Source organism: Thunnus thynnus, chromosome 16, assembly GCF_963924715.1.
Source record: "Thunnus thynnus chromosome 16, fThuThy2.1, whole genome shotgun sequence".
Lineage (NCBI taxonomy): Eukaryota > Metazoa > Chordata > Actinopteri > Scombriformes > Scombridae > Thunnus > Thunnus thynnus.
Window position 1 is genome coordinate 16,597,303 of NC_089532.1, and position 18,936 is coordinate 16,616,238.

An 18,936-nucleotide genomic window follows, 5' to 3' on the forward strand; every position below is an offset into this window, starting at 1 on the left:
GACGTTTCACACTGTTGCTTTTGGTTTGGCACTTTCTAGCTTCTAAAAGTCAGCCAAAATCTAGTGATTTAAGGGAGAGATTTACGTTGGGACAGCCACTGGCCCAGCTGAAAAGTGGGGTGTTTAGGTAATTACATAAGCATTTAAAAAACTATTTAAAACCTATTAAAACAATCAGGTCTTGTAGATAAAACATAGCATGACACAAGGACTGTTTCTTGTCTCAAATGTATTCATAAAACTTTCCACCTTTTTCCATGGAAAATCTTAGGAAAAATATGACATTTGCCAAACAAGCTAAGACCTACAACAGCAAGTGATGTTTTAGTTTCATCAGATGTAGGAAGTGTTCAAGCTCGTGCATCAGTCAAGGAACCATCTTTTATACAATACTTGAACGGACACCTGTTACGAGGAAACTGAGCCTTTCAAGACAATGAGCAAGGAGAAACTTGTGTGATGTAGGTTTGCAAAGCTACTCGCACTCATGCAAAACATACAATGAGGACATTATCTGGTAAAACAGGCTGCTGTAGATGCAGACATGGCAGGTTTTGGGGAAATCGTGTAAAGCAAAATAGAAAAACTACGAAACTTTATCACAAAATCGCTAGTGTGGAGGTGCACTACACAATAGAAACCAGTGTTGTTGTGTAATAATGTTGTGCCATTGTATGTTCTCTCCCCTCCAGATGGTAAATATACGACTGCGTGATGTTTAGTGCGACAGTCTCGGGCACACTGTCTCTATGTGTGTGTGAGTCCATTATCTCACAACATGGAAATCTGGTTTCCCATAACAACACAGTTAATGGATGGAACAACATGAGTACACACACACACACACACACACACACATTGGATGGAACAAGTGTCCCGCCTCCTGTTCCTTCCTGGTTGTTTGTTACTGGGGGACAATGCCCTGTTTTATGTGGAGAAAGGTTGAGACTGAGAAAGAGGCTTGTGTCAGAGCCTGGAGCCGCTGCCAGAGCATGACTTAGTGCTTCTGTGGTCTGATTCTTCCCTAAAAGTCACAGCAGTAAGAAGGGTGTCTTTCTTTTGAATTTACTTAATTCTAACTTGGGCAGAGACATATAGAGTTTAGCGTGTTGTGTCCATGTGTCCCTCAGTATCAACCTCATGTCTGACAAAAAAAAAGGAAAAGAGGATAAATAAATAAAACATCTTACTGCCAAGTCCTCTTTAAGCGTAATCCTTTAGTTTCACTCTTTCCTCCCACATTCCTGTCAGTACATTTCTGGTCTTGTTTCAAGAATCCAACAGAGAGGGAGACAGATAAATACAGTGCAGAAATAGAGGTGAAAGATGTTAGGCAGAGTAAGACAGAGAGAGTATAAATCCAGCCTGCTGCTAAGCCCAAACCCCCTGAATTTAGGGATCACTAGCATTGAACAAGATGTGCTCCACATATCCAGCATAATCCCTCCGCCACACCATGAACACATCCTCTTTGACAGAGGAAAGAGTGTGTAGGAGTGTGTGTGTGTGTGTGTTAAGGAGTTATTCATGTATTTCTGCTTTCTTTTCTTTTTCTCTCCTATCTCTCTTCATTTTTATTCCTCACACTGTCTCAGAAAGGCTTGTGGCAGGCAGACAGAAATGCTGATTGTGTTTGTTGCGTCATCTAATTATGCTCTCAGCCCTCAAGTGGCTTAAAAACAAGCCGCACATACCAGGTTCAGCTTGTATATCAGTTTTTTCCCCCACATTATTTCCTCCAGTATCTCTCTTCTTGTATTTTTGCAAAAGTACACGTTAGTCATGTGTGACAGTGAGAGCAGCGAGGTGGGGGGAAGCTGCTTCTCATTTGACCTCAGTTTGACCCCGGGAAGGATGTAGTTGATGGGAGGAAGGAAGGGTTTAACATGTTGGTACCTGGTTTGTACAAGGACAGTAAGATCTCTCACGGGGGTCGTTTTGCCTCGCTTCGTGCTCCTCTCAGACCCCCATGTGTATACTTTATGACCCTACACTCATACATAATCACTCTGTCCTTCTGTCATTTCTCTCTCTATCCCTCAGCTTCTGTTTTGACATAGAAACAGGCTCTCCTGCCATGTGTCTCTCTCTCCCTGCACTGTTTTCTCCTCTTTAATCTCTACTTAGGTCGAGTGTGAGGGCTTCCCCTCCTCTGATCCACCTCTGTCTATTTATAGCTCTTAAGCCTCGGTCCAGCAGGAGACATCAGAGGGCCGGGCAGCTTGTAAACCAAGTGTCCGTCACCTTAATCTGGCTGGTTGATTAGCTAATACACCTCTGTCAGGTGATCCACTGCTCGCTACAGATGACACGTGGGATTGATGACATTTTAAGGGACACTTTTTTTCTTTCTTTTTCCTCCATTTCTCTCGTTCTCTTTGCTCTCTCCAATCTCCTACTCAATTGGTTTTGCAATTTTTCATTCTGCTGACAGGTACCTGATGGATGATTTTAGACATAAGCGGGGAAGACTATAATTTTCTAAAAGTTGCATTTTCAAGCATGATATTTTTCTTGTCTTGTACTGTGAATGAGATCAGGGAAAAAAATGGAAGAATATGCAATTTGACAACACATTGAAATCGTTTTAGCCACATTGCTTGCAGCATGGTGGTTTGGTTTATGGTCAAATACCTGCAAAAATTCCTACAGCCTCAGTTGTATTTTTTTTGAGGGGGCACAGTTTCACAATGCATATAATGTTCACACTAATGTTGTTACCAGTAATTATCTGCTAGTGTCTATGTTTACGACCAAACCACTCCCCTCTCAGTAACTAACTAAAGCTATAATTGAAACTTAAACTTATTAATACTACATGGCATTTAATAGCCATATTGAATAAGAAAATGTTAGCAAAAAGGCTTTAAGCTCAGGGGTAATGTTAGCTGGTTAGCTAGCAAACACTGTTGACTATTTAACATAGAGTAAAGGAAGCTCACAAACATGTAGCAACTGTTTTTACTGACAATATTTAGCTATTGACTGTAAAAATCTCCTTATGTCCATCTCCCATTTTATAGGACACGTTTCAGTGCTACAAATTTGTTTTGACAAAAACAATAATTTAGCTGCTAATAATAGCAAAGCACAACAAGCTAACACTAATGTTAATTACTTGTGGGTTCTCTAAGTAATACTGAAGCTTTAAGTAATTTATAAATTAGGTCTGGCTGTACTCTGTGTTTAGTGCTAATTAGCTAACATGCTAACATGGTTAACATCATACCTGCTAAACATGTTAGCATTGTCATTGTGAGCATGTTAGCTCAGAGCATTGCTGTGCCTGTACAGCCTTACAGAGATGCTACTGTAGTTGTAAACGCTTTAGTTTTGATTTATTATAAAGTGGAGTCATTCCCCCGCCTTCATTCACTCTCATCCTTGTGCCTGTCTCCCTGTCTGTCTCTAAATCACTGCCTCCTTTACTTCTTGGCAGAAAATTAAATCCTGTGTCCCACTTGATTATGATTAAGTCCAGACTTCCATTAGTGAAGCCAGCAGTGGACTGAATAAGTGTGACTCATCGGTCTTTGGAGAAATGGCTTTTCTGAAGACATAATCTGCAGCAGCTGAACTGGTACTCTGGCAGCACCCCATTTGGCCGAGTACATCTGTGTTATGAAATTAAAACCAGTTGGCAGTGGGGACTTCTGCAGCTAGATAGATGTGCCAGCAGTGTGGTATCAGCGTTACGTCTCTGTCACTGAAAAACAGGAATCGCTGTCATAATGTTGTGACAGGCCGTTTCCCGTTGCCTCTTGTTTCTTTGATCTATTGGTTTTCCGCAAACACTGGTTGTGGTTTTTCAAAAACCTCCCATTGAGGTGCAGTTTAACCTGGCAGCTGAACTTTCCATCAAGTCAATTGAGCTTTATTGTGTGGCTTCTCTGCACCGCTGACTGAAAAGAAAATGGACATCAATCACTCCAGTTGTGGATTATTGTAAAAGTGTGCAGGAACACTCACACATGTTGCAACAGCTGGTTTTTATCACATTTCCACAGGGGGGATCTCTTTAATGCCACTTTTCTTCTATTCCTCCAGCATGTGTTTATGTTGTGTAGAGAAGTGCACGTCTATAAATGTGCCAGTGCATATGTAGTGAAGGAGTGAGTCAGCTAGAAAGCCAGACAGCACAGATCAGCACGGGGCTGATGCAGAAGATATTTTATACATGAGGTCACCGTGCATTGCCCAAAATGTGAAAGTGCTCCCTCTGTGTTGATCAACAGTGTTTACCCAGAGCTATTTTAGACGTTTTACTCCTTCATTGTATTGATCCTTGTTGCTGATGAGAGTGCAGAAGAGGGAAATGGGTCAGAGGACGTGTGTGCACGCTCCAGTGTTCATTATAGAGGTCAGTGAATGACTCAGAAATATGGAGGAGATGAAGGTAGGGGCGGGTGAGTGTGTTTTTTAAAAGCAAGAAAAATGAAGAGCTGAGTGCCTGTTTTCTATTTGCCCTTCATTGAGCCCCTGTGGCTAAAGTGATGGACAAGCACTTACTTTAAGCAGGCAGGTGGTCCTGCCAGAAAGACAGTGCCTTGCAGAGGAAGGTAATAGGGAGCAGCGTGTCACGATGCATTAGGTTGAGCAGATAGATAGGGCTCAGAGATCCGTCTCAGATTTGTGACTCAGCCAACATATTGACCAGATAATGAAAAGGGGGACAGGAAAAGAAAGTCGGGCAGATGCTGAAAAGGACTGACAGAAATGAAGTAATTTAAGCAGCCGGCTGACAGGTGTGAATAGCGCACTGGAGCAAGAGGAGATCGGTGGGGTGTGATGATCTGCTCTGTGGGGTTGAAAGAGGCACAGGGGTGCCCAAAGGCTGCATGTGGAGATGGATTTGTTGCTAAATGACGATTGACATCTCACTGATACTGACTCATGTGACCTCAGCCCTTGAGAGTGCTGTCACATCAAGAGCAAATTTAACCAAATCTGTACTGTCTGAGCTGCGGTCACATTCTTCTGTATGAAAACAAACACCAAACCTAACCCTCACTGACCTTTTTCTGATTTTCTTCCTGAATGTGGATGTAAAACATGTTATTGGGCGTTAACTTGCCCCCAGAGGTTTTAACCGGAGAGCAGGGTGACAGAGACGGGGAATCACAGCCGTGACAGCCAGTCATTGTACTTCAACGACGGATGGTATCATGCTGTCATTGTGTCAGTGTTGGGAGCAGACCCACGACAGATGCTGAGCAGATAATAGAAGCCTTATCTCTGGATATCTCTCTCTGTGCCACATATTCATTTATGAACAAGGACTTGCTTCTAAGGAAGTGTCTCAGGTGAGCAGAAAGTATTCATTTTATGCCTGGGAAAGGCTTTGTCAGTGTTTGTTCAGATGAAGAAGCAAGATTGCTCTTATGAAACAAGACAGCATTTCCTTTGAGTAGGAAGCGGTCTATAAGTGAACGTATAAGCGTATAAACAGAGCCAGATATATTTCTCATTGCTGGGAGTGTAATGTATTCTGTATTCATCTAACTCCGTTCCTCCAGATGGGGAGGTTTTCATTATAAGATTCTCACTTGGTGGGCAGGTGAGAATATTAGATGATGCATACAAACGCTGTTTCTATGAAGTGTCACAGAGGTATTGTTATCATAAAAAGGCAGCCTGTCACACTCCGTGAACCTTGAAGTCTAACTCCAGTCATGCTCTATTCCTGCTGATATTTTTAGCCACGCTATTGGCATGGCTCCAGGGGTGTCATTGTCTGACTGCTGGTCAGTTGGTATCTCAACAACTAGTGGATGGAGTTCCATGAAATTTTGTACAGACATTTGTTTATCCCAGAAAATGAGGTCATCTGACTTTGCTGATCTTCTGATTTTTCCTCTTGAGCCCAAATGAGGTCGACCTCTTTGGTTTGTTAATGACATGTTTTAACAGCTATTGAATGGATTGCAATGACATTCGGTGGACTACTGTCCCCAAATGCAGCCTCACAGAGCCGCTAGCATGTCTGCAGACTCTTAGTTTCAGTGTGATGCAGTGTCTAAATGAGAGCTGTGGATCTCTTCTTATGTGTACAAAGAGTTATTCATCACAACACAGCAATAATGGCTTTGACAGTGACTAAAGGGATTCCAGCTAAATAAAACAGGGCACTGGAGGACACTTGTGTGTGTGTGTGTTTGTGTGTGTGTGTGTGTTATTCAAACAGTAATTGGTTGATTCATTCTCTTCTACAAGCGTCAAGCGTCCCATCTGCTTAATACATCAATTTACCATCCTGTCTCATCGAGGGTCGCTCCAACTAAAAGAATTCATAACCAGTATACAGGCAGACAGGTTTTTTTCTCACTAATGGAATTTGTCCACTCATAAACAAATGTGTGAAATTACTTTCCGAGTACGTTATGCCAATTAAATTGAAATGACTTTATTGGTCCTTATGGAATTATGTCCTTCAGAATATTGTTGTGAAGCATAAAGTCATGAAATGATATATGTGTGCAATTACACACATCACACATCATTTTAATTACTATTCACACATCCAAGACAAAATATGTAAGATTGTCATGTTTTAAGTATGTGTACCAGGTTGATATTTTTGGGGATTTTGCTACCTGAATATTCTCAATTTGTATCAAATTTGACATGACATGTTTACAGCATGATTGTATTTTTATATAAGTTGAAATTGGTTTGGTTGTACCAACTACAATTAATCTCCTATATTAACCATTAGTTAATGTAAGTAAGAGCAGCAATATATATTAATCTTACGTTTCTTCCATGATATTAGGTTGAAAGTCAGCTTAGTGGTTCATCTGGAAAATCATATTTGTTGACAAGTTAGGTAATTGGAGAAAAATATATAGATTTTTTTAACTTTCAAGGTCTTGTGTTATAATATTAAGCAATGTTGTATATTCAACACATCCTCATAATTGAACAACAGTATAGGTCTAAAATTCATCTGGCAATAAAACAACCTATTGCTACATTTACACCATCTAGCGGCCTTAGTAATGCACTCCAGAACGACCCATAGGTCCGTAATATGCCGCTTTCCAAAACCATTACAATTCACTGTTAAAAAATAATTATGTTTTATGGTATGACAACACTGTGGTTCAGGTCTGGTTAGGTTTAGGCACAAAAAACACTTGGTTAGGGTTAGGGAAAGATCATGGTTTAGTTTTAAATGATCACTTGAAACATGGTTTATACTTCTTTAAAAAATAAATTTCCTTCCTGACTCATGGTTGGATACGGGAAACAAACAGTGGTCTCCTGCTCAGCAAAGCACTTTTTGCCACTACTAGTCAACTAGCTAGCCATCCACCCAACATGCCTCCTCCTAATAAGGCAAAATCATCGTATCAAGTCCTCTTATATTGACGTCATCAGAACTGCGTCACTTCCCTGGTTCATTTTTACGACGACTGTTAGATGGCGTAAACGTAACTATAGGTCGTTTTTGCCAGCCTGAATTTTAGACGTATACTGTTGTTTTTCTTGTGAGGATGGGCTGTATATATTGTGTCCCACATTTTTGTAGCTGCAGCAATGATAGAACATTTCTGGTAATATAAACAGTATTTAGTATTTATGTCAAACAAATATTAGACAAAGCTTTGGCCAGAGATGTCCTCTGAGACTCAGAGGTTCATCACCTCACTTTGCTTTCACCCAGTTGTCTGAATCGTCTCACCGTGTTTCACATATTTCTGTTTGAAAATGTTATTTACAGAAGTCAAGAGCTTCTTCAGATTTCCATAACATTACCAGGCAGTCTGGGTTTTAACGCAGATTCTCAGTAGGAACACACACTGCAGATCTGCCTAATCACCAGATGCCTGCTCTCTAATGCATAATTCATCAGATTGTTATTACAAGTCTGCAGGGAAAACACAGAAGTGATTTACATTAATATTTCATCAAGTCACTGTGACATCAAAGTCTTAATGGAGGAGACCCTGCATATGTGTGTCTGTGCTTGTGTGTGTGTGTGTGTTTGTGCGTGTGTGCTCATTAATAAAGCAGACCCTGGTGGCCAGTGCTTGGCCTCTATCAGGGTGTCAGGTGGAGAGGTGATAATAATGTGTTAAGTTAGTTTAAACTCAAAGAACAGACAAACAGACTGGTGAATAAAGGTTTTCTTAGGAAAGCCGTCGGCTCTTTGTCTCATGCGAGAGAAAGACTCTCACCAACAAAGAGTCTGAAAGTATAAAAGCATAAAATTGAGCTCCGGGTTTGAAAGGAGTCTGCCTGTTTGTATTTTATTCCTGGCTTTGCCCTTTCTATCCTTTTTAGTCTCCATCTGCATGAATTAAAGGAAAGGTACAATATAATAATATAATACTGTCAAGAATAGACTCTAGATATGATCTGCTTGAGGCAGATGCAAATATCAATATTTGAGTGTAAAAGAATGATAATGATATACCAGCTTTATGCAAGCACTTAACATAAAGAAACATTTTTTGAGAATTATCCTTTAAATTTGGTTATTGACGAGTGGTGACAGAGACATGTTGCAGTATGAGAGGGATATTTTGAAAAATATACTTTGCTATCAAAAATGATCAGTATAAATTGCACAGTAACTTTTCAACTGCACTCAACTGGATGTATTTAATTATACTTCTTACATATAACCATAGATTAAAAACACAAATACATACAAATATATTGTAAACTTGAAATCAAAGAGCAACATAGAAATGCATAAAAAATCCCGCCCACAGACATTTACGCAACATAATTTCTATTTGCAGATATGTTAACTCTCCAGTCTTGCTTAGACGAGATGCAATAAAGTTTATTAAACAGAAGTATCCTCTATGAACAACTCATCCTGCTATAATCAAAGCTATGGACAGCACTAACTGACTCATATTGGATATACACTATATGCCTGACATATTATCCTGCTGACGTCAGCTCATTGTGTTTCCTCAGATGACAGTGCGTCAGCAGCTAGCAGTATGGAGGTGACCGACCGCATTGCCTCCCTGGAGCAAAGGGTCCAGATGCAGGAGGATGAGATTCAGCTGCTGAAGTCCGCTCTGGCTGACGTGGTGCGCAGGCTCAACCTGTCTGAGGAGCAGCAGGCCATGGGGTCACGTAGAGGACCCACCAAAGGTAACATACAGTACATAAGCTTGTTTTTTCTTTTCTTTTTCATAGGGGTATCAAGCAACAGGATGATCAGGTTCTCTGGTATTACAGTTTCTTTTCACATTTACACAAAGAGGCCTCTTCTCTCTCCTTTTCCACTTTGTTCTCTTCCTCCTGATAATCCTGCTTATTGGCTGACTAGTTGTCGATCTCCTCTTCCTCTCCCTCCTTTCCTCTCTTCTTCTGGACTGTGTTGTTGTGTTGTTAAATGTATTGTGCGTCACGTGTATAGACCCTGCTTTGATGAGAAAGTCTCCCTCAGCAGACAGCAAAATTGGGAAGCCAGGTAGGCTGACTGCACTAACCAGGCCTGGTGTTGTGTGTACAAAAGCAAGCACATTTCTGTCACTGCCTGCTAGTATTATGTTGTGTATTACATAGTATTTCACCAGGATACACACAGTTACTTTCAGTGCTACAACACCCGAAGTCAAAGATAGAGATAGATTTATTGTCAATGAGGGGAAATTTGTGGCCTTAAAATAGTCACTACACCTGCTTTTTTATTATTTCCAAGAACTCAATGATGATTTTAAGGCTGCTAAGAACACATTTTGCATTAACCTCTGTGTATGCAGCCTTTCTCTCAAAGGGCAATTCCACACTCATTTTTTTCTTCCTTTTCCATATAAAAGAAAGCTGCTGTTGTTGATTAGCTTTGTAAAAGAAAAAAGCAGTTTGGCCTCAATAGTTCAGAATGAAAATCAGCTATATTGCAGGTTTCCTCACTAGTAAAGACACAATCCTTAACTTGAAAAGCATTCACTGTCTTGTTCCTTTTACTATTGCTCTCTCCGCCTGATATCACACACCTGAATGCAGCATGTTCCCATTAAGTCTCTCAATAAAGTCTCTGTGAGAAAAATAGGGAACAGACATTACAAATGTAAATAACAGTACTTCATTACAGAAGAAGAATCCACATCATAGACATGTAACATGTTGATAGGGTTGTGCTTTTTTGTAGTGGTTTTATTGTGCAACAGTTCTGCATGTGACTGGAGCAAAATCGATTTTCATCTGAGGTGTGTTTGTTACAATCTGTCTCTCGAATATAATCCTCACTCCAGAGGCTGATGAAGCCTGCATGTGAAATCAATTGCACTTAATTTTTGCGTTTTATGTCCAAAAATGTGCATTTGAGTGATGAAACTGAGGTAGATTTGTAGTCTGCTGCTATTTTCAGCCTCCAGAGTGACACTGTGGTCGGATGAAGTTTCCGTTTGATTTTAAAGCATGGGAGAATGACTCAGACTCTTGCTGCTTTCCCTTATACTCTTCTCCACTTAAAGCTGCAGGGAGCCAACAGCCTGCGTCCCTCTGCTGAAGCACAATGATCTGCTTCAGAAAGCTTAAGCCATGCACACAGACTGCACATGGACAGTCACAAATACACGCATTCATCTTCTTTAACACGCAAACAAAATTACATCTTCAGTTCGTCCCTGCTACATAATTACTACATGAAAGATAACAGAGCAATGTCTCTGTGTGTGTATGTGAGTGAATGTGTGTATCTGCCGGATGAAACGGTGTCTATTAAATATTTATCACTGCAGATAAAGCCGCAGCTTGGATTTGTTATTCTGGGCTTGCCTGACTGGTGTGTGTGTGTGTGTGTGTGTGCTTGTGTGTGTCGATGCACCTTTTCTGTTGTCACACCATTTCCTACAAATGATATGTGAATATATTGTATACTGTAGCATCTATAGCCTATAGAAAATAGCTTCTCCTGCTCTACTCTCCTGCGGACCAGACACAGTGGGGTCTCAGTAAATACACATTTATCATAACAGAAGTTTTTGGGCAAAATGTGCACTTTTTTGTTCTTAAAGCCACTGAAAACCTGGTTTTAAGTCTTTTAAGCATTTCTCTAAAACTTAAATATGACTAAGTATGCAACAATCAGAGTTATAATTTGGAAGACAAACATTGTCAAGAGTTTAACAGTGAAAGACGCTAAGCTAACCTGCTTCATCAAGGCTGTGTGGATGTGGTTTGAACTCATTTGATTGACAGTGGCTTGGCTACATCAACAACTCAATCAATCAATCAAACTTCATTTATACAGCACCTTTCATACAAGTTGAATGCAAGTTCAAAGTGCTTTACAAGTGATTTACAAACACACAGGATGGTAAATATGGATTGGGAGACTAATGCACATCAAGATACAGGTAAAATACCAAAAATGACTGACTGAGTGACTTGTAAAATGTAAATCAAATGAATACTAAACTAAATAACAAAAGATAATAATAGATTAGAAAGAGAAGGATTTAATAAAACCTACTCTGAATAAGACAACAATAAAAGATAAGTAAACTATCATCACAAATGTGATTGAAATATTGCCCTGAAATACGTGACATCACAGTTTTTCATCTAAACGCTGGCCGATTCAAACCAGCAAGAAGAGCCCAAACTGTGGCAGTTTGGTAGAAAATGTTGTGTTCATGTAGGACCACATTGCTCATACTGTAGTAGGACGCTGATTGATAAGGCTATCAGGGCCTATAAGAGAGTCCATGTTTGTGCATTATTTCCATTAAAAATGCCATTTTCTTTGTTTTTAAATGGAAAAAAACAATAGTCACAACAGTTTTTAACTCAATTATCAAGATTATCATACGCTTAGAAATGCGACCTTTCTGACGAGCATACTATAACTAATATAACTGCTCAAACACTGACTACTTGATCTGCAGTATATGAAGCCTTTTCTGAACGTGCTCTGCTGTTGTCATTTTTCTTCCAGCCAGGCCAATGATCGCCACTCTGCCGTTACGGCCCACGGTAAACAACGGGACCATCCTACCAAAGAAAGGCACCAGCACTCTGCCCTCCCCATCTGGATCTGGATCCAGGAAGGACACCAGCACAGCAGCCAACAAGAGGTGAGAAAATGAGTCTCTTTTAAAGGTCTTTAAGGAGGTTAATCAATAATATTTGAAGAGAAATATTGACTTACTGTTAAGCAGATGATTGACTGGAAGGTTTATAATACTGTAATAATACTAAATAATAGTATATAGTGTGTTTTCTGACAAATTCAGCAGATTTTTAAGTGTTTTTTAAGTCCAGATATTGCTGCATGACGTCCAGAGTGTGAGGTCATATTTCTCTCTCAGCATTTTATTTGTCTCAAGACATTTTTTCTGTCAGCACCAAATCAGATAATTCCAGCCATAAATCGTCACATTTCTGTCTTTTAATCAGCAGAAGCAAGTGACATTTATCAGAGCTGATAAACAGAGAAACAGTATTGTTATCACTGTCTCTGCTTCTCTGTTGTGTATGTGTGTGTGTGTGTGTGTGTGTGTGTGTGTTTATACATGCAAGTGGAGCACAGGTTATCAATCTTGTCTGTCAGGGGAACAATAGCCTTTTCCCAGCTCTGGGTGACATTACCATAATCAGATGACACTCAGCAGACAGTGGGGACCAGTTCCAGTCCAAACAGCTGTTAACTCCCTTGTGTCGTTGTTTCCTTATTTTTCCTCATCTGTACTTTTATTTCCTGCTGTGAGTCAGGGAGGAGATGTTTTCCTGTGGTGGGAGCTGATACTTTTAATATGCACTGTTTTTCATCATGAGGTTTACTGGAGAGGACAGAAAAGAAATAGCTCTGCAGATTGAAACGTAATCCAGTACGAGGATGGTTGATGGAAATAAATCAGTTGGGTCAGTCGTAGAGGGAAACACCATGAAACACACCAAGCAAGCAAGACAGTCTCAGTGCAGGAAATGTGATTTGGTCTTGTGTGTTTCCTTGTTGTTCACAGATGTTACTGAAGTTTTTATGAATTGCTTTAAGCTTGACTTCTTAAACATTGAACTTGTACTTAAAGGTGATTTGACTATTTGTTGACATCAAAGCCTTTTTCTGCATTCTAGTAGGAAAATTCTGTCTCCTTTATTTATTCATTCATTTATCAGCTTAGAATTTGTCAAATTTAAGTGCGCAAAATGCTAAAATTAGCATATAATATACTAGATTAGTATGTTTTATTCCTCCCAGGTTGTTCAAATTTTTCCAGAAAGAATACATGAGATTTGACCTTGATCAAAGATGAAGCTAATAAATGAGTTTTCTTGCTGCTGTGCTGAATGAAGTGTTTGAATTTTGACACATTTTCATGACACAAACCACAATCCTCACCATGTAATCTGATTTCTGATTGCTACAGCAGTCAGCAGGAGATGGATTTTAGCTGGATTGAGTTTTAACAAGCGTGACGAGGCCTCAGTCATCAGTTGTCTCCTTTGTTTACTTCTGTGCGCTCTGTTGTCTGTCTTTCCCATCTTTCCTGTCCTGCCTGTTCCTGTATTGTCTTCTCTCTGATAACATCTCTTTTCCACTTATGATGTTATATCCTGTTTATATCCCATCCACCTACACTGTGATGTCCTGCCAGTTTGTCCTCTCTGTCCACCAGAATTCTCTATCTTCCCCTCAGGTGAGAGTATCACCGAGTTATGTCACTGGTCACAATAATATAACATCATCATCACTACATCACAGCTACTATGGATACTAACCATCATCTCCTGTTAATAAATCTGTCTCCAAATTACATGAAAATCCATATGATGACCATTTTTTCATTCATTCATTGGTAACATTAACAATTTGCTGTTTAAACTGTGGTTCTTTGGAGCAGTGTGTGTGTTTTTTTTTCTGTGTATCTAGGATTAGTCTAAACTGCAGATTGGTCACAATCCCATCAGTGTTGGCATACACATAACAGCCTTCCCCAATGCCCTGTGGCCCAATTATTATGATTCCTCACGGGATAACATAGCAAACAACACTTTCCCTCTTTTCACTTTTTAATTCTGCTCTGTTCTTTAGCGAACAAACACACACAAGCACTCCAGAAGGGATAACGGCCACTGGCCAGTTTCAGGATTTGAATAGACTTTTCTCCCATAGGGTGGATTAGGTGACTGGGCTTACTGGCCATTTGGATTGCTGATGGAGCCTTTTCATTGTTGTGAATAGGCAGGCTGTCTGCACCCCCAATATGCAGATCTGCACAGGTCTATACTGGTGCTGTAGTCAAGATCACCACAGCGGAGTAAACAGAGTGGAAGTGTGAGGAGGGAATAAAATATCTGCATCTCTTTCATTTTCTCTGGCTTTGGGGCAATTCTTTTTGATATCGTTGTAAAAGGGCACAGTTTCAGACTTTTTTAACATGTGAAGATCTAAGCTGAGTTATGAAATGAGTAAATCGTCCCTGTGTATGTTTTTAAAAGCAATTTCTTGGGTGAAAGCTTTTTTTTAGAAAAGCAGCGTCATGTATTTTTATGACCTATTTCTTTTTGAACCCCCCCACTCCCTTCTGTCTCTTCCTGCCTCTGTCCACCTTCCCTCTCACCACAGCACTGTGAGGAGAGCCAACTCAAACGAACACGTGGGAACTCTCACGCGGAAAGATTCGGGCGACTCCAAAGGCAACCGGACTCGCGCCGGATCCACCGGCAGCAACTCCAGTGGCAAAAGAAGCGACAGGTAACACACGTAAATGACGAATGGAGCTCATGGTGAATCAGTTTTCCCCATTCAGGACGTTGCTCTTCTATTAAACCACTTTCAAATCAGAAACATACAATAAACATGGTTTATCTTGAGGGGGATACTGATTGACAGCTGTCTGTTTACTCATTTACTTTGCAGCAAACAGAGGGATCCAGTGTTCAATGCAGGTAAGAACTGTAGCCTGATAGTTTATAGAGACATGATACAACACAATGAGAGCCATTACACGCCATATGCTCAGTGGCTCCCTGTGTCAGTCACAGGTCAATGCATTTTTTTATTTATCTGCCTTTTGTATATTCCCAAAATATACAAAAGTTTGAATCAGTGCCTTGAACTGGTTTCTGCACACAGGGGACTACAAAGGGCTCTGGTCCATGAAGTTGTGTTTTAAACATCAGTGTGAAAACATTTGTTCTTCATCTATAATCCACTTCATCCATTACTACATCTTCACATCCAAACTCCCATTCATTCGTTTCTTTTTAATAAGCTCTTTCTGCATTTTTCAAATCTTTTGGTTGTGTACAATTTTTTTTTTCCAATTAAGTTCAATGATATTATATTTTCCAGTAAGAGTCTTATTCTCCTAATTTTGGCCATTCTGACTATGGGTCATAATAGTTTTGTAACACCACCGTTGTTGTAGAAATTCAGAAAATCAATATTATATCGAGCAGTTTCTGCAGCTAGGAGACACACAAAAGAAGGAACTAAAAACACACAGGATCAGCCAGCCGTTCAACTGTGAGTTTAAAGTCTTCCCAGAAATATGCATAAGGCAAGTGGAGCATCTCCGACACTTTTCTGTAAACTCTTCTTTAAGCAATAATAGGAAACACATGGTAACAAGACAATAGTGCTGAATATGAAATGAAATGAGTATTGATCAGCATTTTCCTCTCCAGCATACTATTGATTTTGTGCAAATTGAACTGCTGTTTTTCATTTGGTTTACACACCTGGCTCCCGATTTCTGCAGTTTTGGCAGCATCCTAACAAAGCAAACCTCAGACTCACAGAGAGCCAGATGCATACAGCTGGCTGACTCAATCCTTCTAACAAATCACCTTTTAGCTTGAGGACCAATTCTAGAAAATATGATCATATAAAATAGACTTATGTATGTTCCTTGGATATTTGCAAACTGAAACCATCAGATTACAAAGCAGAAATGTTGATGCAGTAAGTATTCTCAGTAAGAAATCACATATCATCTTGTGACTGTGCAAGTCAAACCTGTTAATGGTCTTTAACCCTTACATACTGTTCCATTTTTACATTTGAGAGCAGTAAAAACACCTTAAACACATTTTTTTAGCATGAAATTGTATGATTTTTCCTAAAGTGTCCCGGAATACACAAAAATATTTCAACTTTTTAATTTTTTTTTTGCAGCTGATACACATTTTGTACATAGAGAGTATTCCAGGTTATTTATTCAGAAATTCAAAAGTTGCCATTCAAAAATGTTTCTCGCATTCAATTAAATTCATGCATGTTCTCCTGTTTTAGGTAACATAGAACCACGATATAGTGAAATTGTGAATATTTTTTCTTCATAAATAAATAGTGCAAAACCTAAAGAATACACTCTCTCTGCTCTTTGGAAGTTTCATTAAGGATTAATCATCCATTTATTCATGACTGATGATGAAAAATAGATTTGTGTATCAGAAGTTTGGTTTAGAGACTAAATATGAGGGGATACTATGAAGGGTCAGAATATGAACATTATGAAAGGGTTAAATACCTCTGAGATGGTTGGTATCTGATGTAGTATGCAAACTATTAGGAGAAAATGTGCCACAAGGATAATTATCACTACTGTAAAACACTTATTGGACATCTGAATTAATTATAGAGTGATAATATCCTGCAGAGCAGCATAATCAGGGCAGTATCACAGACATAAACTACCACTTGCTGACAATTAGCCGATACAAATGATAATTGCAGCTATAAGTTTTGTCAGTAGAACGCTTTTACCTGCAACACATGAAGTGATTACATGCAGAGTGGTTAATTTGATACAAAACAAACCTGTACTGAAAGCCAGTGCGAGCAGGTTTAGTAATAGTAGTGAGCTTTAGTAGGCTTTTATACCACAAAGAATATAGAAACAACATCTGATTTTAAAAGATTCAAGTTTTTTCTTTTATGAAGGGGTACACAAAGACACTCACTACTCACCATGTAGGAGCAGAGGGCGGGACACCATTAAGCAGGAAATGAGCATTGATTCATTAAGACCGTTAAGGAAGGAGCAGTGATTCATTAAGACCATTAAGGACAGAAGCTGCTGTTCATTAATACCAGGAAACAGGTATTACATATTAGGACAGACCAGGAAGTGAGGAAGCCATGCCACCCCTCACCTGGTGCTTGTGTCTCTCTCTGTGACCTTTACAAGGGATGCGACGTGTGACCCACTGCAAAGGTAGGCTGTCCCCTCCCTCCCCCTCCCCAAACGCTCCCCGGCCTCCACAGCCCTCTGGACACTGCAGATGATTTGTTGTGATCCGTTTACATGCATCACCTCGGCTCTGAGCTGCAATGCAGGGGCAAAGGATAAAATCTGGACTGTTGTTGCGAAATTTAAACTTCAAAAGTTTCCGCCTCAACATTTGATTCATGATTCCCTTTCGGTGCAGTGATCAGAGAGCTGTCAAGACAGGAGCAGGAGTGGGTTGACAAAGTGTGTGTGTGTGTGAAAGTTACCTTCCCTTGATTGTTTTGAGACTGAATTAACTAACACACACACGCATACACATACGCTGCGTCAGAGTGTGATTGCAGTGGTTACAGTTCACTTGTGTGTGCGCACACTTGCTGTCCAAGTACAGATGAAGCTGCTGCTTCACCAGACGTGTGTCTGTTTGCTCACAGCTTCACTCTCGCTCATAGGCATTTGTCACCATAGTAACAACACAAAGATTTCTGACACTTGCTTCCCCGCAGTCGCTTTGAGTTTTCCTGCAACCTCTTAAATCCTCTGTTCTGAGATTCCTCACTGCAGTTTGGAGCGAGTAGATTTGCCACTGCTCTTATTATCTTCTTGCCCTCAGAATGAATATTTGCATTACAAACACACTCAGTCTCTTTTTTGGGGACGTAGTTTCCATTGAAGTCTGTTTGATTTTTCTGCTTGTAGTTTTCTCACACGGCCTGAAGTGTCGTCTGTTTGTGTGTAGTCCCCTTCAGCGAAGTATTCACAAAGCTGCCAAGAATTTTAAAAAGACTGGGGTTTAAGCCATGCTCATTTCCCTTACAGATATATTGCTGTTTGCCCAGTCTTATTACAGGAGGATTTATTCTTTAAACAACCTTTTTCTTAGAAAATCTGAACATTGTGTCATTGAAAGCATGTAGACCATTGGTTCCCAACCTTTTTGGCTGGTGATGAAGCTTGAACCCTTCGTTAAAAGTTGTGTACATTTTTGTGTTGTGAGCAATTCAGCTAGAGAGTGATTCTCCTGTTTTGGCCTGAGGAGGAAAAACTATCCAGTATTTCATAAGAAAAATCAAAGAAACTGTTAATTATCTCATGACACCTAGATTTATCCTGAGGCCTCTTGCAGGGGTCTCAACCCTCAGGGTGGGAACCACTGATCTAAACCAGTGAAACAAAAAGATAATTTTATTGAATTAATCCAAATGTTACTTCGTAAGCAACATTCTGGTGTTTTATAATATATATCAACTTCTGTAGTTTCCTTTTGATAGTCTGTGTTTTGCCAAATTTATGATGCTTTAACTAAATGTATAATGACAGGAGGAAAAAGCCATTTCTTTTGTCTAACTTATTCTACCAACCTCCTCCACCCTTGCTTCTTGGCTCCTCTTTGCGCCCTTGTTTGTCCCTTTTTGGCCCCTTCACCCAACTGGCCCCCCGACAACCTCTGCCACCCCTCTCCATCATCGGCTCTGTGCCCTCTCCTCTCTCCCCCATCTACAATAGTCACAGTACAGATTTACCTCAACTGCTCTGCCAAACGGACGGGGACCAGTGGCAGCCCTGTGGCTTCGGCTTCGGCTGTAACGGCGCGTTCAGCCGCCAGCCCCCGCCAAACCCCAGAGAGCAGTAAGGCCAGCACGGCCAGAAAGAGTGGCAGTGCTGCGAAGGTGCCGCCGATTAGAAAGCCCCCAAATTTTAACCTCCAGTTGAGGAAGTCAGGGAGTCTGTCATCATACTCCGCCCTTGATACACCCAGTTACCGCAGCCCCATCAAGTCTCC

The 18,936-nt window shown here is 40.2% G+C and overlaps 1 protein-coding gene across 9 annotated transcripts in view; it reads left to right on the forward strand.

Annotated features, from left to right (window-relative positions):
* Positions 1 to 18,936, forward strand: part of eml1 (EMAP like 1) — a 54,494-nt gene that overhangs the window by 24,392 nt on the left and 11,166 nt on the right. For 3 of the 9 annotated variants that reach the window (XM_067614306.1, XM_067614300.1, XM_067614303.1), the window contains exons 2-8: positions 8,935 to 9,117; positions 9,386 to 9,439; positions 11,912 to 12,050; positions 13,572 to 13,613; positions 14,543 to 14,671; positions 14,837 to 14,865; positions 17,112 to 17,138. In XM_067614306.1, the coding sequence (XP_067470407.1) occupies positions 8,935 to 9,117; positions 9,386 to 9,439; positions 11,912 to 12,050; positions 13,572 to 13,613; positions 14,543 to 14,671; positions 14,837 to 14,865; positions 17,112 to 17,138 (603 nt within the window). The remainder of the gene's footprint in view (positions 1 to 8,934; positions 9,118 to 9,385; positions 9,440 to 11,911; positions 12,051 to 13,571; positions 13,614 to 14,542; positions 14,672 to 14,836; positions 14,866 to 17,111; positions 17,139 to 18,936) is intronic. The other 6 variants (XM_067614304.1, XM_067614305.1, XM_067614308.1 and 3 more) reach the window with 6 other exon arrangements.